The sequence below is a fragment of the Littorina saxatilis genome, linkage group LG8 (genome assembly GCF_037325665.1).
Source record: "Littorina saxatilis isolate snail1 linkage group LG8, US_GU_Lsax_2.0, whole genome shotgun sequence".
NCBI lineage: Eukaryota > Metazoa > Mollusca > Gastropoda > Littorinimorpha > Littorinidae > Littorina > Littorina saxatilis.
The window spans coordinates 14,100,504-14,121,485 of NC_090252.1; the positions used below are offsets into that span (position 1 = coordinate 14,100,504).

Genomic DNA, 20,982 nt, shown 5'->3' on the forward strand with positions numbered 1-20,982 from the left:
AAATGTTAACGTATATTTGTTTTAACTTGTATAATATCAGATATTGTAAAACATTTGTGAGCGTAAATGCCATGGGCATAACTAAAGAAGCGAACCATGCAGATGTACTTTAGGTCTTCACTTCTTTTTCCATATTTATTTATTTATTTATTTGGTGTTTAACGTCGTTTTCAACCACGAAGGTTATATCGCGACGAGGGAAAGGGGGGAGATGGGATAGGGGAAAGGGGGGGAGATGGGATAGAGCCACTTGTTAAGTGTTTCTTGTTCACAAAAGCACTAATCAAAAAATTGCTCCAGGGGCTTGCAACGTAGTACAATATATGACCTTACTGGGAGAATGCAAGTTTCCAGTACAAAGGACTAAACATTTCTTACATACTGCTTGACTAAAATCTTTACAAACATTGACTATATTCTATACAAGAACCACTCAACAAGGGTAAAAGGAGAAACAGAATCCGTTAGTCGCCTCTTACGACATGCGGGGGGCAGAGAAATAAGGATGTGGAAAAGAAGACTTTTGGTAAGTGAAATAAAGGTGATGGATCCAGTCAGGTAGAAATAACTTTTTCCAAGCTAAAGACGAAAAGAATTGTCTTTATTATAACAAATGCATATATTAAACAGTAGGTAAACTAATGTTCATGTTAGAATAAACATCTGTGTATAAATACAGGACATCCTTTATATCCAGTCAAAATAATATCAGTTTCCAAACTTTCAATTCTTTTTTTTACAAAACATAGTCCATTCGTGTATCACATCAAGCTGCATAGTTTGGCTCTGCCAGTAGTATTATACAATATATATATCATGTTGTGAGTTTGTGTGTGTGTGTGTGTGTTTGTGTGTGTGTGTGTGTGTGTGTGTGTGTGTGTGTGTGTGTGTGTGTGTGTGTGTGTCTGTCTGTATGTCTGTCTGTCTGTGACCTTTTCAGGGGTTGAATCGAGAGAAATTGTAAACGTAGAATTATGTACTCGTTGACGCATAAGTTGTAATGGATTTAATGAGTCCACTGAGGGATATAATATAACACAAACAAGAATACTATCTAATCGCCCGAATAGCTATTTAGCTGGGTTTGAGGTTAACTGATGTGAATTGAAAACAGAGATTTAACCAGGCTGTAATTCAAACTTCAGATACTTCTGATGCACTGTACTCTGAGCCTTCAGTGGCCTTAGTACTGGACTTGTAAGGCTCGTCGTGAGGTGTGGTTGGAACAGTCTAGCCTGTGGATGGCCCAGCGGTGCCATTCACCTGAGGGCTGTTGTCTGGAGGACCGGTGTATGGAGGGTCGTTAGCTGGAGGGGCGTTCTGTTGATCTCCTGACCTTTGTTTCATGGCGCAGTAAACTCCAGCAGTTACTGCTGCCACGACGACCACTGGCAAAAGAAAGTACAGAAAGGATGTCAACAAGGTGCTCTAAAGGTGCTGAATAAATTATTTAAATTAACACCTTTTCGATACCTATCTTACAGCTCGAAAAAGAAAACCCACACTTATTCAATGTTCTAAATACCATCTTATCTAACACAACATTGGTTGGGTAAATTCTATGTAATAGCTTCCAGTGTAACAGGCACACTCTTTCTTCCTTTGGGTCCTTTTTCAGAAAATGTACTTTGATGTGTGACAAAACAAGGTTTTGCTCAGGAACTTGAAAATTAAATTGAATTAATGTCAACACTTCCACAAACAGGAATCAATAAAAATTGGGATGTTTAATCAATTGCTTACTTTGCAGGGGGCGATCAAATATTATAGTTGCTACATAGTACCCAAATGGTTCTGAAAAACATGTTAAAATAACAGAGATTTTTTTAACGAATCATGTTTGCTTTTAAGTCAAAAACGAGATTCATATTTAATTTCAATATTATTTGCACACTAATTTATCGCTTGTGGATTTTATTTTATTTCGGTAATTCAGAGGGTCAGTAATAAGGGAACAGCTGTTATTGTTGTTTTAAAAGAGCAGCTGCAGAAAACTGTGGGGTATGAAATTTAGATGCTCCAATTATAGTTTCAGAAAAGAATCCTTGTGTATCCATTCCAATTTCACTAACTTGTAAAAGACACAAGGCAAATGTTCGCGCCGCGGTGCCGATCACGCAAATAACTCGTGGCAAAACGATTGGTCCGTGAATTCGCGTCATCAACCGGTTCATGAATGGCCGGTATATGAATGGCATTCTTTCTGTTGTGATGGCGTGCGCACCTCGTCATTGATGTGACTGGGAAAATCGCTCGGTTTTAGGTAACCCCCCCCCCCCCTCCCCCGGAAGAAAATGTTAGAAATCGTTCCAAAAAAGATGTTCTTATTTATTACATTTTTCGGATTCGCAAAACATGTAGATAGGTTTGGTTTGGATTAAAAACATGCTCAGAAAAATAAAAAGAATAAAGAAAAATGCGCTTTCTCGTGATGCGCTAAATCACGTTTTCCACGTGAATATGCTGTGCGTTCGGTATTATTCATCTGCGTTTGACAGATTGACTAAATGTAGTAATTTTCTTCCTGCGATTTCCTTATGTATTCCTGATTCCTGCCATATATTACCAGCGGTAAAGAAGAAGAAGAACACAATGAAATGTTACTATTGAAACAGACGCAGTGTCCACAAGACAGAAAAAGCCACTGAAAATTTCCAAGACATGTCGTTGTGTGTGTTTGTGTATGTGTGTGTGTTTGTGTGAGAGGGGTTCACTAGTCCGAGGGTTCACTAGTCCGAGGGTCCACTAGTCCGAGGGTTCACTAGTCCGAGGGTTCACTAGTCCGAGGGTCCACTAGTCCGAGGGTTCACTAGTCCGAGGGTTCACTAGTCCGAGGGTTCACTATAGACGCTTGAACAAAGGGTATTCAATTTGATTTGTTTTTATTTTGTGTGTGTATGTGTGCGTGGATGTGCGTGTGCGTGCGTGCGTGTGTTTTTCACTACTGTGGGAACCAAATCGAAGAATATTCTCATAAAAACACTGAGTTGTTTTCATTCAAAAAGATAATGTGGTGTTTTATATTTGACTGAAGAAATCTCAGACTATTTCCCCCAAGAAACTTAGTTATTTATAATTTGACTGAAGAAAGGATATTAAATTTATCAGGACACCGCCCCGACTGGACAATTACGTGATCGAACTGCCTACAGTTTTTAGTCATATTATATAGCACCTCGGGTTTCCTTTTGCCCGTGAGGGTCAATTAGTTATCCCACCGACCTGAATTATGGAGAGGATCGAGCCTGGGTTGTACTACAGCCTCACACATAATTTCATTGAAATCGGTTCTCAAACATCGGATATCTATTTGCGGACAGACAGACACACACACACACACACACACACACACACACACACACACACACACACACAGACAGACACCCACACACAGAGACAGACAGACACAGTGAAACCTATATACCGCCTTTTAAGGGGCGGTATAATAACTGAAAAATCAAGCGTCTATAGTGAACCCTCGGACTAGTGAACCCTCGGACTAGTGGGACGAACTGGAAAATCAAGCGTCTATAGTAACCCTTCGGACTAGTGAACCCTCGGACTAGTGAACCCTCGGACTAGTGAACCCTCGGACGAGTGGGACGTTCCCGTTTGTGTATGTGTGTGTGTGTGTGTGTGTGTGTGTTTGTGTGTGTGTGTGTACTTGTATTAACAAGGAATTACACTGTACTGTACCTAAATAAAACTAATAAACACGTCAATGCATTGACTGCTTCCTTGTATATGTCGTATCCATTCTGTACAATTTGCGCATTATGTACAATGAGCAGCATATCTTGCACATTGTATACAATGAGCAACAAGTTTTGCTCATTGTATACAATGAGCAAAACTGTTGCCCATTGTATACAATGAGCAAGACCATAAAGTTGCACATTGTATACAATGTGCACCGAGTGAGCAAGATTGTTGAATGGCGTTCAAGCTACACTGATATATGAATCATAGTGAATGGTTGAATGGAATATGTGAGTAAAGTGTTCAAATAACGATGTTTTTTATGTTTAAGCATTGTTTTAATTCTCATTTCGCTAAAACTATACAGTGCATTAGGAATTTAATTAGCTCTCATTAGCTGACGTTGGAGAGCGGAGTGGCGCAGTGGTTAGAGCGCTTGCCTCTCACGCTGGAGGTCGTGGTTCGTCCCCCACTCGGGGACAAATACAAATACCCGATTTTTCCGAGCGCTCTCCAGTCCACCCAGCTGGAAATGGGTACCTGACCCTATTCAGGGCCGGGGAAGGCAAAGGCAGCGAGGGAGAGGAGATGGGCACCGCCCTCATAAAAAGCTGGCCCCCAGAAAAGTGGAGATCTCTAACATCTCTCTCCCCTACGACCAGATGGTTATGGGAATACCTTTACCTTTACCTTTTTAGCTGACGTTGTTGTTTCTATCTCTTACTTTTAGCATGACATGACAATGTGAGCGTTATTATGAACGAATGTTATGTGTGTGTGCGTGTGTTGAAACAACATTAATTGTTGTATTTGTTTTTATTGTTTAATTAAAAGGGCAGTCAACAGGTTGCTGTCGTTTCATGTTTTCGGGCCAAAAAGAGATTGCTTACTCTTTACTCTTTACTCTAGGTAAATGTAACAAAAAATATATTTTAAAAAAAGAAAAGATTTTTAATATTTTTTTGAAAAAAAAATTGTTTTGGATTTTTCGTTCCATTCTTTTTCTTATCACATGCACGCCAGTTCAAAACGCCGAAAGCAAAAAAAACCGCATGCATATTGGTCAAATTTGAAGCGAGTTACGGCCGTTTTAAAATAAAAAATGTGACGCTTTTGGACATTCTACAGACCACGAGACGAATTTGCCGAGACTACATCAGCTGTTCCATCAGAGGACCGAGACTAATACCCGCATCACCGGAACTTAACGTATTACGTAACTCAAAGTATTACGTCACTACAGAAGACGTCATCCTTTTCGCTGTTTTACACATTCGACCGCCTTGTTACAAATAGTCTGGGGACTCGTGGCAGGATACTGCATATCATTGAACAAAGCACCAAAATTGGCATACATATACCTTTTTACATTCTCTATCGAATAAGAGGATGACACAACTGATCGGAAAAGGTCATGACCTTCAAACCTATACTCTTCATAAAAAGAAACGCATCAATTCTAAAAGTCTATATACTGCGAGTTTCTGTCAGAATCAGGTTTGCAAAATAAGAAAAAGAAAGCCCTTTAGTATTCCTAATGGCATGAGAGGATGACAATTTGATTAAATCATCACGATTATACTCGTCATAAAAAATAAAGCATCATTTCCTAAAATCGCACACAAAATTAGCAAGTGCAAAACAGAGCAAGAACACATCCTTTTAGTATCCCCTGCGACAATTAAACACACAAAAGCACGCAGTCTCAAGTTCACAGTGAAAGAAATACATCTTTCACCAAAATGTAAACTTGGTTTCGGGGCGCGTGTTGTTCGTTTTACTCGCGAAAAGAGAAACGATGCCTACGCGACATATTCTCAAACTTTCGCAAAACAGCAATGTTTGATGGATTCATATCTGCTTATCAGAGTAAACAATGTATCCATTGGAAAGGTAACAAGGTCACTAAATCGCTTGACACGCATTTTGAGTGATCATGAGCTTGATATCACTTACCTCACTTTCCCGCAAACAACAATACAGAACTTCCGTCTATCTCGATGTTTATGAGGCCTGGATGTCACTTCTGTAGCATGAGCCGCCACAGGAGCACATGACTTCCTTCTGCCTTGTTCTGAGGTATAAAAGAAGGCCAGTATATATATGGCCAGCGGCTATGTCAACCATGCCAATGACAGACATTCGGCTCTCCTGCCAGGAAGCCAAACTGCTACTAGCCAAGCTAAAAAGAGAGGAAAGAGAGCAGACTCTGTCACAAACATGTGAAGAGAGAGGATGGATACACCTCCCCTACAATAGGAAAGGGCACCACCTCCCACTCCCCCCGAGACCCATGAGCCTGTTGCGTCGCTTGCGCACGGTCAGCAGCCGCATCTACTGGGACAAGGCAGTCTGTCAGTGTGGCAAGACTGGACACCTTACACACGTGTTTGAAGGTTGTGACACTCTCAAGGAAGAGATGGCTAGTCTCATCCGCTACAGAAGGGAGAATGCCCTCAGTCCGGGAGACTTTCTCCGCCCACACCCATCACTCGGAGAGATACCGATGATGGTCTTGGTCACCAATCTGTTCACCTCAACTGTTGCGAGCTGGTTCTAGTGTGCTTGCAGCAGATCCAGCACAGCACAGATCCACTTCTGGAATCTTAAGCTAAATGTGTCTCAAGACACACATTTTGTAGTCCTGGCATCCTGAAAGGCAGAGGCCCCAACCTACAGGTTTGCTTCCATACCAAAAACGCCTCCTGAGACACGGGAACGTGGGAGCAGAGGCAACAGCTCCGCTTAAACCTCAGAAACCAAATGTGCCTCCATACACACAGATCCCTTAGACGGCCGAGGCTGTGGCCTCTAAGGTTCTCTTGTACCAAACCGCCTCCTGACTCTGCATCAGATTGCTTGCACTGGCATCTGCTTACATAGACCCACATTAAGTCACCACCGAGTGGTAGACACAGACGACATTTGGTAGCACTGACTGCCAGCTCCACGGTAATGCGTACCCCTAGCGCGGCTCTGCTTGGGTGGGAATGTTCTGAGCAAAACACCATGTGTTACTCCATACCCCCCGCCCTCCATGGAACTTCTTGACCCCAACATATTGGGTGGGGAGTTTGCCCAGTCGGTAGAGGCGCTGGCTTTAAAACCGGTTGTTACTACATATCAGCGTGGGTTCAACCCCCAAGTTCGGCGCGAGATGTGTGTCCCAGAGTCAACTTTGTGCAGACTCTCCTCGGTGTCCGAACACCCCCCGTGTGCACGCATGCGCACGATAAAGATCCTGGGGTCACAGCGAAAGCCTCAGGCCTTGGAAACACGAATACATGCATGCAAAAATATGAAGCCCGGGTGTCCGTTCGGCCAACAGCCAATAAAGTAACCATTTCAGCACTGACCCAAGACGACCCAACCCGGTCCCTAGCTCATTTCAGGTCTCCTCTAGCAGCCGGCAGCCAGCGGTCTACACCCCCCCTGCATTTTTATTTTTTATTTTCATTCAAAGCCGGATTTTTTCCTTGTGACATGCCCCTAATGGCTTTGCCGTGAGGGCGTAAAACTTACATTTTCTCTTTCTGGACAGTGGTGTTTCCCTCGACGTTGAGTGAAATTACCTTGAAGATGTGGGTCGTTTACTTCTCTTGTCTCCTTTCCTTGTGTTGAACATCAGAACTTCGGAAACTGACGACACTGACTTCTGCTTGTTGCTGATCTCCGTCAAAGTCGAACCAGACACGTTTCCATGCATTATCATACCTGTGAGTGCACGCAGACTTTCGGGAACAACGTCTGCTGAGGCCTTAACAGTACCGTCAAAACAATAGTCTTTGGAAAGGATATCTTTACGGACAATCTGTGCGGCACGTGCAAGATGAAATGTGTCATCATCTAATGTTCTTGCAAAATTCAGCAAACTGCTGACGTCTGTATCGAAAATAAGGACAGTGTCTTTCCCTTGCCTTTGAGCTTGCAGATTTGGCTCCATATGAAGAAGTCTTTCTTTGAGTCTTGTTGTATGAACCTTTTTGTTATATGAACAGTGCAGCTCACGAAACTGGCTGTCATACACTTTGCACAGTTCAGACATTTTGAACAGTGACATGGACTTGCTTTCTCTCTCTTCTTCAATGAAAGAAAGGAGTTGACTTAACACTGTTAACTCATTTTGTTCGTGTGCGTCATTAATTCCCCGTTCTGCTAAGGCTTTTTTTAGATTTATTGTACAAAGTCAACTTGCAAGATGAATGATATTTGGCGTCCAAGGCATGCATATCCCCCTCTGATAATTTTCCCAAGAGTGATCGGTCCTGCACAATCTCTGCATATTCACGAATTGTTTGGTCGATGGTAAATGTACATGCGTTCACAAGTTTTTCAGAAGTACCATCTTTTTTTTCGCATCGCGGTCACACACAGGTCCTATCGTCCTCCTTGTTTTGACGGGGCTGTGCAGTTCTTTCTGGTCATTATCTTCTTCTTTCAAGTATCTCTTCTCAGCACGAGCAACTTTCTGGTTATCAAATTTGTTCCTGCAGGTTCTGTGCCATACAGCTTTTTTCTCTTCAAAGGTTGTCTTCATATCATTACATTTTTCAAGGAGATCCTTGTTCAAAACAAACACAGACGAATCCCCAAGGGCTTCAAGTTTCAAAATATTGTCGACGACACGACCGTACCCAGTCTGCACGCCAGCTTTGGCAAATGTTGATTGTGTCGGATTTACTCATTTTTCTTCTGTTTCTGTTTGGCATATCGCACATAAAGACCAGTCGACCAGGGCACGGGCCTCCAACATTGATGGGTGTGAATTACCTTCATGAACCGCTTCTTCTGAAGACTCCTCTTGTGTTGGCAGTAGTCTGGGATCCAAGCTTTTTTCCTGGACAGATTCCGGGAGATTGTGAGGGTCCAGGGAAGTCTCTGCATCCAGGATGAGATAACCTAATGAAAACAAACAAGGGCAATAAATCAACTGCAAAACAATTTTGTTTGTGACTTAATCAAACACACACACACACACTCACACACACACACACACAAACACACACACACACACACACACACACACACACCTAATACACAAGCGAGCAGGCATATCCCCCCCCCCTCACCCTTTCGCCTCATACCTTCGCGAACCGTGTCTTCAGAAGACGTTCCTTGTTTTGGCAGTGGTCTTGAATCCATGCTTTCTCTTGACTAATGCAAGGGTCAGGAAACGTTTCTGTATCCAGAGTGATAAAACCGAATCAAATACAGACAAACAAGGAAATAAATCACATGAAAGGCAATGCTGTATGCGACTTAACTACCCCCCCCCCACACACACACACACATAAAAACGCACACATGCACACATACATTCTCTCTCTCTCTCTCTCTCTCTCTCTCTCTCTCTCTCTCTCTCTCTCTCTCTCTCTCTCTCTCTCTCTCTCTCTCTACACACACCCACACAGGCACGCACACGGCACACACATACGCACACACTAACACACACACCCACACAAACACAGACACGCACGCACACACACACACACACACACACACACACACGTACCAACACGCATGGCTAGAATATTAGGTGACATTAGATCTGTGACATGATCGTCTACGGCTCTGTGCAGCGAATGAGAGAACCCAGAAGTGACCGCACGCAAAACGCACGTGGATTGAATGAAGCATGCACTTCAAATGTCTGTGTTTTCTTATGATACATATATAATGTTAATAGACTGTCGTACCGATTTCTGTACATGCAATAACATCATCAAGATTCAAGAGTTAATTACCAATTACCTACATATCGAAGATGTACAAAATTCAATTTGATTTCTGACTGTCAGGGCCACATAAAACCGAAAGCAAGGTAAACACGAACAGATCTAAACAGCAAGGCGTTTCCAAGATTTTGTGTCAACAAATAGTGTTGAAACAGTGTTGCGGACAATAGCCGCTGCTTTCACAGGAACTCTTATTTTCCCAGGACGATCGTAGACTGGAACCATCTACAGGACGATCAAGTTCTGGCAGGATCTATGGAGATCTTTAAATCTGATCTCCACACAGTTTAGGACTTATTTATATGCGCACCTCCCTTCCGTCGATCAAATGACAGAAGTGGTTTTTCAACGTATTGACACAGATACAGATCTGGCATTCATTGCAATCACTTTCGCGCCCCCCTCACCCCCTCCCGTCTACCCTCCCCCCCCCCCCCCCCATTAAAAACATGTATACATGTAACTGAAAGCATCTTACCGTTTACTCGAAGGTCGTGGGTGCAAAATATATAGCAGGCGCCTTCATTCTGCAAACTCAAACGCCATGCTGTTGTTCTTCAAGCAGACGACAAGTATTCCGCGCAAAGCGATACGTCTAAAATCTGATTGGCTAATATTCCCAAGGTTGCGGATAACTCGTGTTGGAGTTATCTCCCGCACTGCGTTGTTTACCTTCGAAACGATTTTTATTTAATTAATTTTTTCACCCTTTCATACTTGCTGGATGACTTGTGTCATCCTCTTAATCGATTCTTTGTACTTTTATGTGCAATTGCTGAGAAAACTACAATTTGTTCAATGATTTGCAGTATTGTGGTGTATTCTTGCCACGAGTCCCCAGACTAAAATATTATAATGAATGTAATAACGCAAGGGAAAGGCAAGTGTGTATGTCAAACCGAAACAAGAAACGATTGTTGTGAGTTTGTGGAAATAAAAAAAATAGTAATATGTACTGTGTTTGTTTTGTTTTGATTATTGTGAGGAACTATATTAGTGTAGCTTCACAAGACAGTGCTCGGCCAAGGAAAAGAAATAGTTCAAACTGCCTTTTAGAACGGGAAAGGAAAAGGCGAGAGCTCTGTCTTGTGGGGAGCGAAATTCTCACGAACCTGTTTGAGGTGAGTTATCTTTTGATAAACTAATACAACAGAAGCGGCACGCTACGATGCACCCGGAGAACTTTGAGCAGCTCAATTCCGTCGGCGCGTTGTAAAGTAATTGTGTTTTCAATGCAGGAATTGTCCGGTGGGAATCTGGGTGGTCATCTCCATTTTCATCTGTTTGCCAACTGAAGGCTGATGAATTTATGAAATTGCGTGTGAGTGTTTTATTATTTAGAAAGTTAGGATCGCTGATAGTAATATATGTTATCTTTGATCCAGGTTCTATCCGGATTCTATCCGGATTCTATCCGAATTCTATTCCGTCTTCGAATCGCTCCAGCTCCGTCTGGATCGCTTCAGTCACCAACCCCTTCGGAGTCTCTCCCGGATCCATCCAGTCATCAACAGACCCTCCCTTCATCCGTCCTTCTTCATCTCACCTTCCTTCTGCGCCGGATATCCAGACAGGCACAGTGGAGAACTCAGTTCAGTTGTTCATTAACACGATGTGAAGAAGAGTAACTTCACCAGTGAGAAACCATCGAGAACCATGAACAACTAGATAACGTATCCACGTATCTGGCGAACTACAACTATGTGTGATAACTAAGGATAACCTTTTATAATACCTGTGGACGACACCTCTCGAACGTAGATCGATAACGAACAAGTGGAGCTGACGCTGAACGTTCGGTGAACGTCATCTTCGAACGTGGGAACTGTTCATGCTGTACGTGAACGCTGACGGAGCTGACGCTGAACGTTTAGTGAACGTCATCTTCGAACGTGGGAACTGTTCATGCTACACGTGAACGCTGACGTGTATATATTACCAGGATCAGCTAGACGCGAGGATTGGGATGTTAGCACCTTTATAAACTGGACAACTGACCATCAGTACCCGAGAACGCAATACAGAAGTTAAGTCCATTTATCTGCTAACATAATCACTCACTGTCTTTGGTCATCATTAAATTGATACATTGAAATTCATCGGTCTTCGTTATTCACTCCTCACACAATTCCATTCTACTATCATTCTCACTTTCCTTTACAACGTACACTTACATACACATACAAGTTTAACCCGGCTCATAAAAGATAAAGTAGAACCTAAAAATCGGCGTTCACATTGCCAGTAGTATAAACCCCCCCTAGACTATACTACAGTGATAGCCAGGGTTTGTCACAAATTGGGAAGCTCGTCCGGGATCTTGTTGAGTCAAAACTAACTTAAAGAAATTCTCGTGTGTTTGTACGTTCTCATCTTCATCTTAGTTATTGTGTGTTTAGTTTAAGGATTAGTTAAACCCCAATCCCAAACCTAAACCACCTCTAAATGTAGAGACGTTGCTCTGGGTAAATAGCAATAAAGCATTCCCTTCCCACTCCTAAAAACGAACGTAACCTCTTATTGAAGAGACGATACTTCTGGGTAAAAAGTATCAAGACCACAAGGGAAGCATGTCAGATAGCTTCAGTACAGTTTAATCAGGCAAGGATTCTGTTGTAAACTGGTTAGTTGGTAACATAGGGTTGGGGAAACGACTCTGTGATTCCCTTCTTCTGGAAGAAGAACCAACGCAAGGTGTTAGTCAGAGCGGTATAAATACTCTGCAAAAGGGTGTAGTTTGTTCAAGCTATAAATTCTTTCACTTTCGAATTCGGAATTCAAAGTGAAAGGGGACAAGAGAACCATTGTTCTACGAGAAGTCCAGATCTGACATATAGTTGAGCAAATACATATTACTGATTTCGGTTAAATGTCATAGCATTGTGTTTGATCAGCACAAGTGCGGAGTTGGCGAGGGTTCTGATAGAATTGGATTTTATTAGAACACCGAATTATCAGTCACGTTAGTTTGACGTGGGTGGCCGATTTGAATAAGACACTTTGTCTAAAGTCGTGGGCAACTTTGAATTCAAAGTCACAAACAAAGTTACAATCCGAGGAATTGGTAACTGGAGTGTGTACACACTATAAACTAACTTGGTCGTTTTCAATTTCCGATTCTACGAACGCGATTTACCGAGTTGACGGAGACGGTTTCCGAGTTGGCTGCGGCAAATTCCGATTTTTGTGGATTTTGAACGCGTGTAACCAAGGGTTTTCAGAAGGATCGCTAATTTCGTAAAGAGGAGGATTCTTTCGACGACAAGATGTCTGAAGAACAGCAAGTCGCTAGTGGTGTCACTACAAGGAGCAAGGCCTTGGAGCTGACGAAAGAATTGATGGAGAAAGGAGAGATGTTAGGTCTAACGGGAGCTGAGCTGAGAGAGTACGTGATCGAACAAGAACGTGAAGCAAAGAAGTTCGAACTCGAGCAGATACAACAGCAAGTTGAGCGTGAACGCGAAGCTAAGAAACTCGAGCAGGATCGCGAAGAGAAACAGCGGGATCGCGACGAACGTGCCAGAGACAAGGAACATGAGTTTCGGCTCGAGGAGTTACGTATCCAAGCTGAGGCTTCTCGCCCTACTAACTCAGGAGGAGGAAACTCCAATAACAGCAGCAACCACACCCAGCAGAGAGACCGAGACAACTATCAATCCAAGTTGCCGTTCTTGGAGGACAAGGACGACATCGAGTCCTTCATATTTCAATTCGAGGACCACGCCCGAGCGAACCACTGGAGCAACGAGATTTGGTTGCCCAGATTGACAGCACTCCTCAAAGGGAAGGCGCGACTCGCCTACACCCGCCTTACGGACGACGAGCGAGGATCATATGAGCTTCTGAAAAAGGCTCTGCTGGAGCACTTCCAGATTACGGCAGAAACGTACCGGAAGAAATTTAGATCTAGAAGGAAAGAACAGGCTGACACGTACAAGCATTTAATCAACGATTTGTCACTGTTCATGGACCGCTGGATCGACATGTCAGGACATGGGAGTGATGTCGAATCCCTGAAGGATTTAATTTTGAGAGAGCAGCTGATGGAAATTCTACCAGAGAATTTAGCTACTTATATCAAAGACAGGGAACCAGAGGACATCAGCACTATCAAGAAACTCATCGTGCGGTACGAAGAAGCAAGACCGTCAGCGAGCAGGAAGATCCGAGACGACAAGGGGTCAGTGAAGGAGAAAGATAGTCATCGATTTGAGGCACGCAAGGCTAGTGGGAAGTACGACGACAAATCTCAGTCAGGCAAAGTAGCGGACAAAGATAAGCCATACTTCAAGAAGGACATCAGATGTTTCCACTGCAATGGACCTCATTTCAAACGTGAATGTCCGAAACTGAAAGAAGATGCCGGAGCAGCTATGGACACCGAAGTGAAGGTGGGAAACTCGACGAAATACGACAAGCTCTGTGGAACGTGCGCCGAGAAGACCTTCACCAAAGTCTCCAGAATCACCGTCGAAGGAAGATTGACGACAGGCTTCCGAGACACTGGAAGTACTTCAACGATTGTGGACGCAGCTTTGGTACCTGATGCCAACTTCACCTCGTCAGTCAAGGAAACGACACTCGCCGATAAGTCTACGAAGAAACAACTACGCGTAGCGAGAGTACACTTGGACACGCCTTACTTTGTGGGCGAAACAGAAGTCAGTGTGATGGACAACCCCATATTCTCAGTCCTGATAGGAAATCAGATGGGTCTACAAGGAGAGACAGTAGAAGTTCCCGTCTACCCAGTACGTGACCCTGTGATCGTGGAAGGATCAGCAGCCGTGGAAACACGGGATCAGAGGAAACGAGATGCTGCACTGGAAGCGCAGATACCGTTAGTGCCTCAGGCCGAACAATTGTTTTCTGCGGCCGATCTCAAGAAGGAACAACGTGCAGATGAGTCCCTTAGTCGTCTACATGTGCTAGCCGAGACAAAGGTGACCCATGGACGGGTCAGTTTCACACACGTCAATGACGTCCTTTATCGCCAGTACGTCGACAAGGAAGGGAAGGAGCATCGACAAGTTGTTGTACCTCGGAGGATGCGATCGAAGGTACTTCGCACAGGACATGACTCGCCCATGGCTGGCCACTTGGGACAGAAGAAGACTCGCGAGCGAATCTGGCAAGAATTCTTCTGGCCGGGGATAGTGGGAGACATCAAACGTCATTGCATGAGCTGCGACGCGTGCCAACGTACATCACCGAAGGGACGGACCAAACGTGTACCGATGGGCAGGATGCCAGTCATCGATACAGCCTTCAAGCGTGTAGCCGTGGACCTGGTTGGTCCAATTAAGCCTATCTCCGCTTCGAAGCAACAATACATCCTCGTGATGGTCGATTACGCGACAAGATACCCAGAGGCTGTCGCACTGAGAGACATCAAAGCCAGCACCATCGCCGAGGCGCTTTGGAATTTCTGGACCAGACTGGGACTGCCCGACGAAATCCTATCCGACAGGGGCACACAGTTTACCAGCGAGCTGATGAAGGATGTACAGCAGCTTCTGGCTATAAAAGGACTTACGACAACTCCATGGCACCCTCAGACCAACGGATTGGTTGAGCGCTTCAACGGGACGCTGAAATCAATGTTGAAGAAACTAGCGATGGAGCAACCCGAGAAGTGGGATGAGTTCATACCAGCCCTACTTTTCGCATACAGGGAGGTACCACAAGACTCTCTTGGATTTTCACCATTTGAGCTCTTGTACGGACGCACGGTCAAAGGACCGATGCAGATACTGAGGCAACTCTGGACAGAGGAAGGAGCTTCCGACGAAGCAAAGACAACTGCCGAGTACGTAACTGATTTACGGAACAGGATAGAAGAAACCTGCGAGATCGCAAGAGACCACCTAGCAAAGGCAGCGCTTCGCCAAGCTCATCACTACGACCGCAACACCAAACGTCGGACGTTGGAGGTCGGAGCCAAAGTATTGCTACTTCTCCCGACAAAACATAACAAGCTCGAGCTAGCATGGAGGGGACCATATGCTGTCGAAGGAAAAGTCAACGCATTTGACTACCGTATCAAGGTGGGACGCAACGTACGCACGTATCACGTCAACCTTCTGCGGGAATACCACGAGAGAGACAAGATGTTCCAGGCAGAACATACTCCTGAGGAAGAGGAGGAAGAACACATCGCCATCGTCGTCGAAGACTATGACGAAGTGCCAAACGACTATTTCGCGGACGCGGACAGTCTGAAACACATCCCGACTCCGTCAACAAAGAGGACGGAGTTTGCTAAGGATGTACACATATGGAAAGAACTGAATCACAAGCAAAGAAAGGACATCGAGGATGCATGCCAGGAGTTTGGCAACAACCTGACCAATGTTTTCGGTTTTCGATTTTCCGTCAAAGTGATTCATGGCAAGGACAACGTGGGAGCTGACTACTTGAGTAGAATGACCACAGCGTAGGATAAGATTGACCACAATCTTCATTCCCCCATGGGCGTATGTGACGCTTTTGGACATTCTACAGACCACGAGACGAATTTGCCGAGACTACATCAGCTGTTCCATCAGAGGACCGAGACTAATACCCGCATCACCGGAACTTAACGTATTACGTAACTCAAAGTATTACGTCACTACAGAAGACGTCATCCTTTTCGCTGTTTTACACATTCGACCGCCTTGTTACAAATATTATAATGAATGTAATAACGCAAGGGAAAGGCAAGTGTGTATGTCAAACCGAAACAAGAAACGATTGTTGTGAGTTTGTGGAAATAAAAAAAGATAGTAATATGTACTGTGTTTGTTTTGTTTTGATTATTGTGAGGAACTATATTAGTGTAGCTTCACAAGACAGTGCTCGGCCAAGGAAAAGAAATAGTTCAAACTGCCTTTTAGAACGGGAAAGGAAAAGGCGAGAGCTCTGTCTTGTGGGGAGCGAATTTCTCACGAACCTGTTTGAGGTGAGTTATCTTTTGATAAACTAATACAACAGAAGCGGCACGCTACGATGCACCCGGAGAACTTTGAGCAGCTCAATTCCGTCGGCGCGTTGTAAAGTAATTGTGTTTTCAATGCAGGAATTGTCCGGTGGGAATCTGGGTGGTCATCTCCATTTTCATCTGTTTGCCAACTGAAGGCTGATGAATTTATGAAATTGCGTGTGAGTGTTTTATTATTTAGAAAGTTAGGATCGCTGATAGTAATATATGTTATCTTTGATCCAGGTTCTATCCGGATTCTATCCGGATTCTATCCGAATTCTATTCCGTCTTCGAATCGCTCCAGCTCCGTCTGGATCGCTTCAGTCACCAACCCCTTCGGAGTCTCTCCCGGATCCATCCAGTCATCAACAGACCCTCCCTTCATCCGTCCTTCTTCATCTCACCTTCCTTCTGCGCCGGATATCCAGACAGTCACAGTGGAGAACTCAGTTCAGTTGTTCATTAACACGATGTGAAGAAGAGTAACTTCACCAGTGAGAAACCATCGAGAACCATGAACAACTAGATAACGTATCCACGTATCTGGCGAACTACAACTATGTGTGATAACTAAGGATAACCTTTTATAATACCTGTGGACGACACCTCTCGAACGTAGATCGATAACGAACAAGTGGAGCTGACGCTGAACGTTCGGTGAACGTCATCTTCGAACGTGGGAACTGTTCATGCTGTACGTGAACGCTGACGGAGCTGACGCTGAACGTTTAGTGAACGTCATCTTCGAACGTGGGAACTGTTCATGCTACACGTGAACGCTGACGTGTATATATTACCAGGATCAGCTAGACGCGAGGATTGGGATGTTAGCACCTTTATAAACTGGACAACTGACCATCAGTACCCGAGAACGCAATACAGAAGTTAAGTCCATTTATCTGCTAACATAATCACTCACTGTCTTTGGTCATCATTAAATTGATACATTGAAATTCATCGGTCTTCGTTATTCACTCCTCACACAATTCCATTCTACTATCATTCTCACTTTCCTTTACAACGTACACTTACATACACATACAAGTTTAACCCGGCTCATAAAAGATAAAGTAGAACCTAAAATCGGCGTTCACATTGCCAGTAGTATAACCCCCCCTAGACTATGCTACAGTGATAGCCAGGGTTTGTCACAAAAAATATAACGTCATTCTACTTCCACTACAAAGTTAAATGTTATTTCCAGCCAAACTAACAGCGCTATCGATGTGCGGTTTCACTAAAGTGGTTCCTATGCATCAAAGAATTTTTTAAAACAAAGTTGTTTTTAGCTGTTTTCTGCCCCTTTAATTTACAATAATTAAATTCTTAATACACTGTTTAGTTTTAGCGAAATGAGAATTAAAACAATGCTTAAACATAACAAACATCGTTATTTGAACACTTTACCATTCACTATGATTCATATATCAGTGTAGCTTGAACGTTTTTAGCTGTTTTCTGCCCCTTTAATTTACAATAATTAAATTCTTAATACACTGTTTAGTTTTAGCGAAATGAGAATTAAAACAATGCTTAAACATAACAAACATCGTTATTTGAACACTTTACCATTCACTATGATTCATATATCAGTGTAGCTTGAACGTCATTCAACATACAATCTTGCTCACTCGGTGCACATTGTATACAATGTGCAACTTTATGGTCTTGCTCATTGTATACAATGGACAACAGTTTTGCTCATTGTATACAATGAGCAAAACTTGTTGCTCATTGTATACAATGAGCACGATATGCTGCTCATTGTACATAATGCGCAAATTGTACAGAATGGATACGACATATGCATGGCTTGGTGCTAAATCTACTCACCCAGAAGAATTGACACACATATGAGAGCGATGACAACATGACCCAATACTGAAACAAACAAGAAGGGCAAAGCCCATACGACTCACATGCTTTACACATTTTTCCTACCAAAATACATGTGACCTTGACCCAAGGTCAAGGTCATCCAAGGTCATGCAACACAAAGCTGTTAATTCAAGACATAGGAAGTACAATGGTGCTTATTGGCTCTTTCTACCATGAGATATGGTCACTTTTAGTGGTTCACTACCTTATTTTGGTCACATTTCATAAGGGTCAAAGTGACCTTGACCTTGATCATATGTGACCAAATGTGTCTCATGATGAAAGCATAACATGTGCCCCACATAATTTTTAAGTTTGAAACAGTTATCTTCCATAGTTCAGGGTCAAGGTCACTTCAAAATATGTATACAATCCAACTTTGAAGAGCTCCTGTGACCTTGACCTTGAAGCAAGGTAAACCAAACTGGTATCAAAAGATGGGGCTTACTTTGCCCTATATATCATATATAGGTGAGGTATTGAATCTCAAAAACTTCAGAGAAAATGGGGAAAATATGAAAAATAGCTGTTTTTAGGCAACATTTATGGCCCCTGCGACCTTGACCTTGAAGCAAGGTCAAGATGCTATGTATGTTTTTTGGGGCCTTGTCATCATACACCATCTTGCCAAATTTGGTACTGATAGACTGAATAGTGTCCAAGAAATATCCAACGTTAAAGTTTTCCGGACGGACGGACGGACGACTCGGGTGAGTACATAGACTCACTTTTGCTTCGCATGTGAGTCAAAAAGAAAGATCGGGGGTTAAGTGTTCAAATAAACTGAGGAAAACAATTATTGCATCCATTTCCAAATACTCACATTTCACGTACATATCTTATCAGACATGGGTGGTATAAAAATGTCAACGCGAAAGTAGTTTTTAAGACGTTGACTCATTCGGAGCGCTGAGCGCAAATGTCGCCCAGTGAATCAAAGTTTGGGTTAAAATCTGTTGGATTTCATCCCGACTCTATTTCACCAACAAGAAGTTGATATTCTTTTTCTCCCTCTAGATCATTGAATCCCTTGAAATTGTCAGGGAAGCATTATGTCTAGAGTTTATTTTGGCAGAAGCACGACTGACGTCCTCCTACCTAAAGCTGCATGAGTTTTGAAAAAAATAATGCTTACTTCAAAACAATTTCCGATCAAAACTCGGCCACTTTTTGTGTGATGGAAACAAGAATTAGCAGAAACCATATATGTCTGCTCCTGCGATAAAACTGAGAACATCGAGAGTTGCAAGTAAAACTCCAAACGCCTTATTTCCAGCTGATCATAATCACTGTACTTGATGTTTCATTGAGTGTAGCAACAGTCTGATGTCCATATGTGCAACTTTGGACTGATAGGGGATTATGAAGAGTACTTGGAGTATTGAAAAATGTCAGTGAAAAGTACCTGAATGCACACAAACTCTTGGTTTGTCCATCTGTCTTCACTGTGCGCAGCAAATCACTTCACAAACTTTCAAATGCAATTTTCTCAGAATGTGATTTTCAAGGACGGTAACCACACGGCGAAGGTCTTCACTTCCCATCTACTTGTGGAAGACTACTAATTTTTTCCCCCAATCATTGTAAATGAATTCGCCCCGTAGTTACAGAAGCGCTTTTTTTTAAAAACTTATTTTTTTTATTTTTATGAATTGGAATGAAAGCCTGACATAGCAGTTTCATGCAAAAATATAATATCGCCCAATTTATTTTTTTTACTGAAAACTAAGGCTGATATTCATAAAAATGCTCTGTAACTACTGAGAAATACTACTTGTTAGTTCATAACAAAAATATGAGGTTGTTAGTTTGAGAACTGTCTAAAATATCACGCTCGAGCAGAATAGGCTGTTTTATGTTTTTTTGGTCAAAAATCTGGCGTTTTTACCCATAAAAAGATCCTCAGGCAAAACATTTGCACAAATGAGTCTTTTTATGTGTGTTTTCTTGATAATACATACACATATTGCAAGAAAAAGTGCAAACACCCAGTAGAAATGTTTCGTGCCACCTCTCTTCTTAAAACACACTTCTTCACACAGTATTTTGATGACTTTTATTTCAATGTGGTGCATTTTTGATCAGGTGTTTGAATGTTTGAATGTTTTGCCTGTGTTAGTATGCTTGCAGCTTGTATTGATGTAGTGTTTCGTTGTTCACTTGTGTGCTGAATGCTGCTGTACATGCTTTTTTGCTTTGCTTTGTATGTATATGTATGTTTGTTTCATATATTTTTTTCATTGTAAAGCGCTTAGAGAACGTAAAGCGCTCTATAAATCTCCCATATTATTATTATTATTATTATTTATCATGTGAATGTTTGTGCCATTAACATTGTTTAACTGCTCAAATGAACTGAGGACATGATGTTTATTTTATAAAGTTCAATGTCCCAAAAATTCCTTTGGATAATAAAGGATACTCATACCTTGTAAACCAACTCCGCCTGGATGCACCCTAAAGGTCTTTCAGCCGGTCCCAAGCCCGGATAAAGGAGGAGGGTTGGGCGTGGGGTTAGCAACTCCACCCCGCCAAAAAACAACTTGCTACAGAAACTGCAACAAAAACAAACCAACAACAGCCCAGTCAGGAAGATTCCTCTCCAGAAGAGCTCATGACGTGTGCTGGTGAAAGCCTACGGGAAGCCAGGACGCCGACAAATCTTCTGTCGACAAAGGCAAACACCAGAATAGGGACCTGGAACAT

At 42.9% G+C, this 20,982-nt stretch overlaps 1 protein-coding gene across 2 annotated transcripts in view; it reads right to left on the reverse strand.

Annotated features, from left to right (window-relative positions):
• The window catches only part of LOC138972874 (uncharacterized), a 56,468-nt gene continuing 35,486 nt past the window's right edge, over positions 1 to 20,982 (reverse strand). For both annotated transcript variants that reach the window (XM_070345545.1, XM_070345544.1), the window contains 2 exons: positions 18,232 to 18,279; positions 1 to 1,388 (listed from right to left, as the gene is read on the reverse strand). In XM_070345545.1, coding sequence (XP_070201646.1) covers positions 1,231 to 1,388; positions 18,232 to 18,279 — 206 coding nt within the window. In that variant the 3' untranslated portion in view covers positions 1 to 1,230. The remainder of the gene's footprint in view (positions 1,389 to 18,231; positions 18,280 to 20,982) is intronic.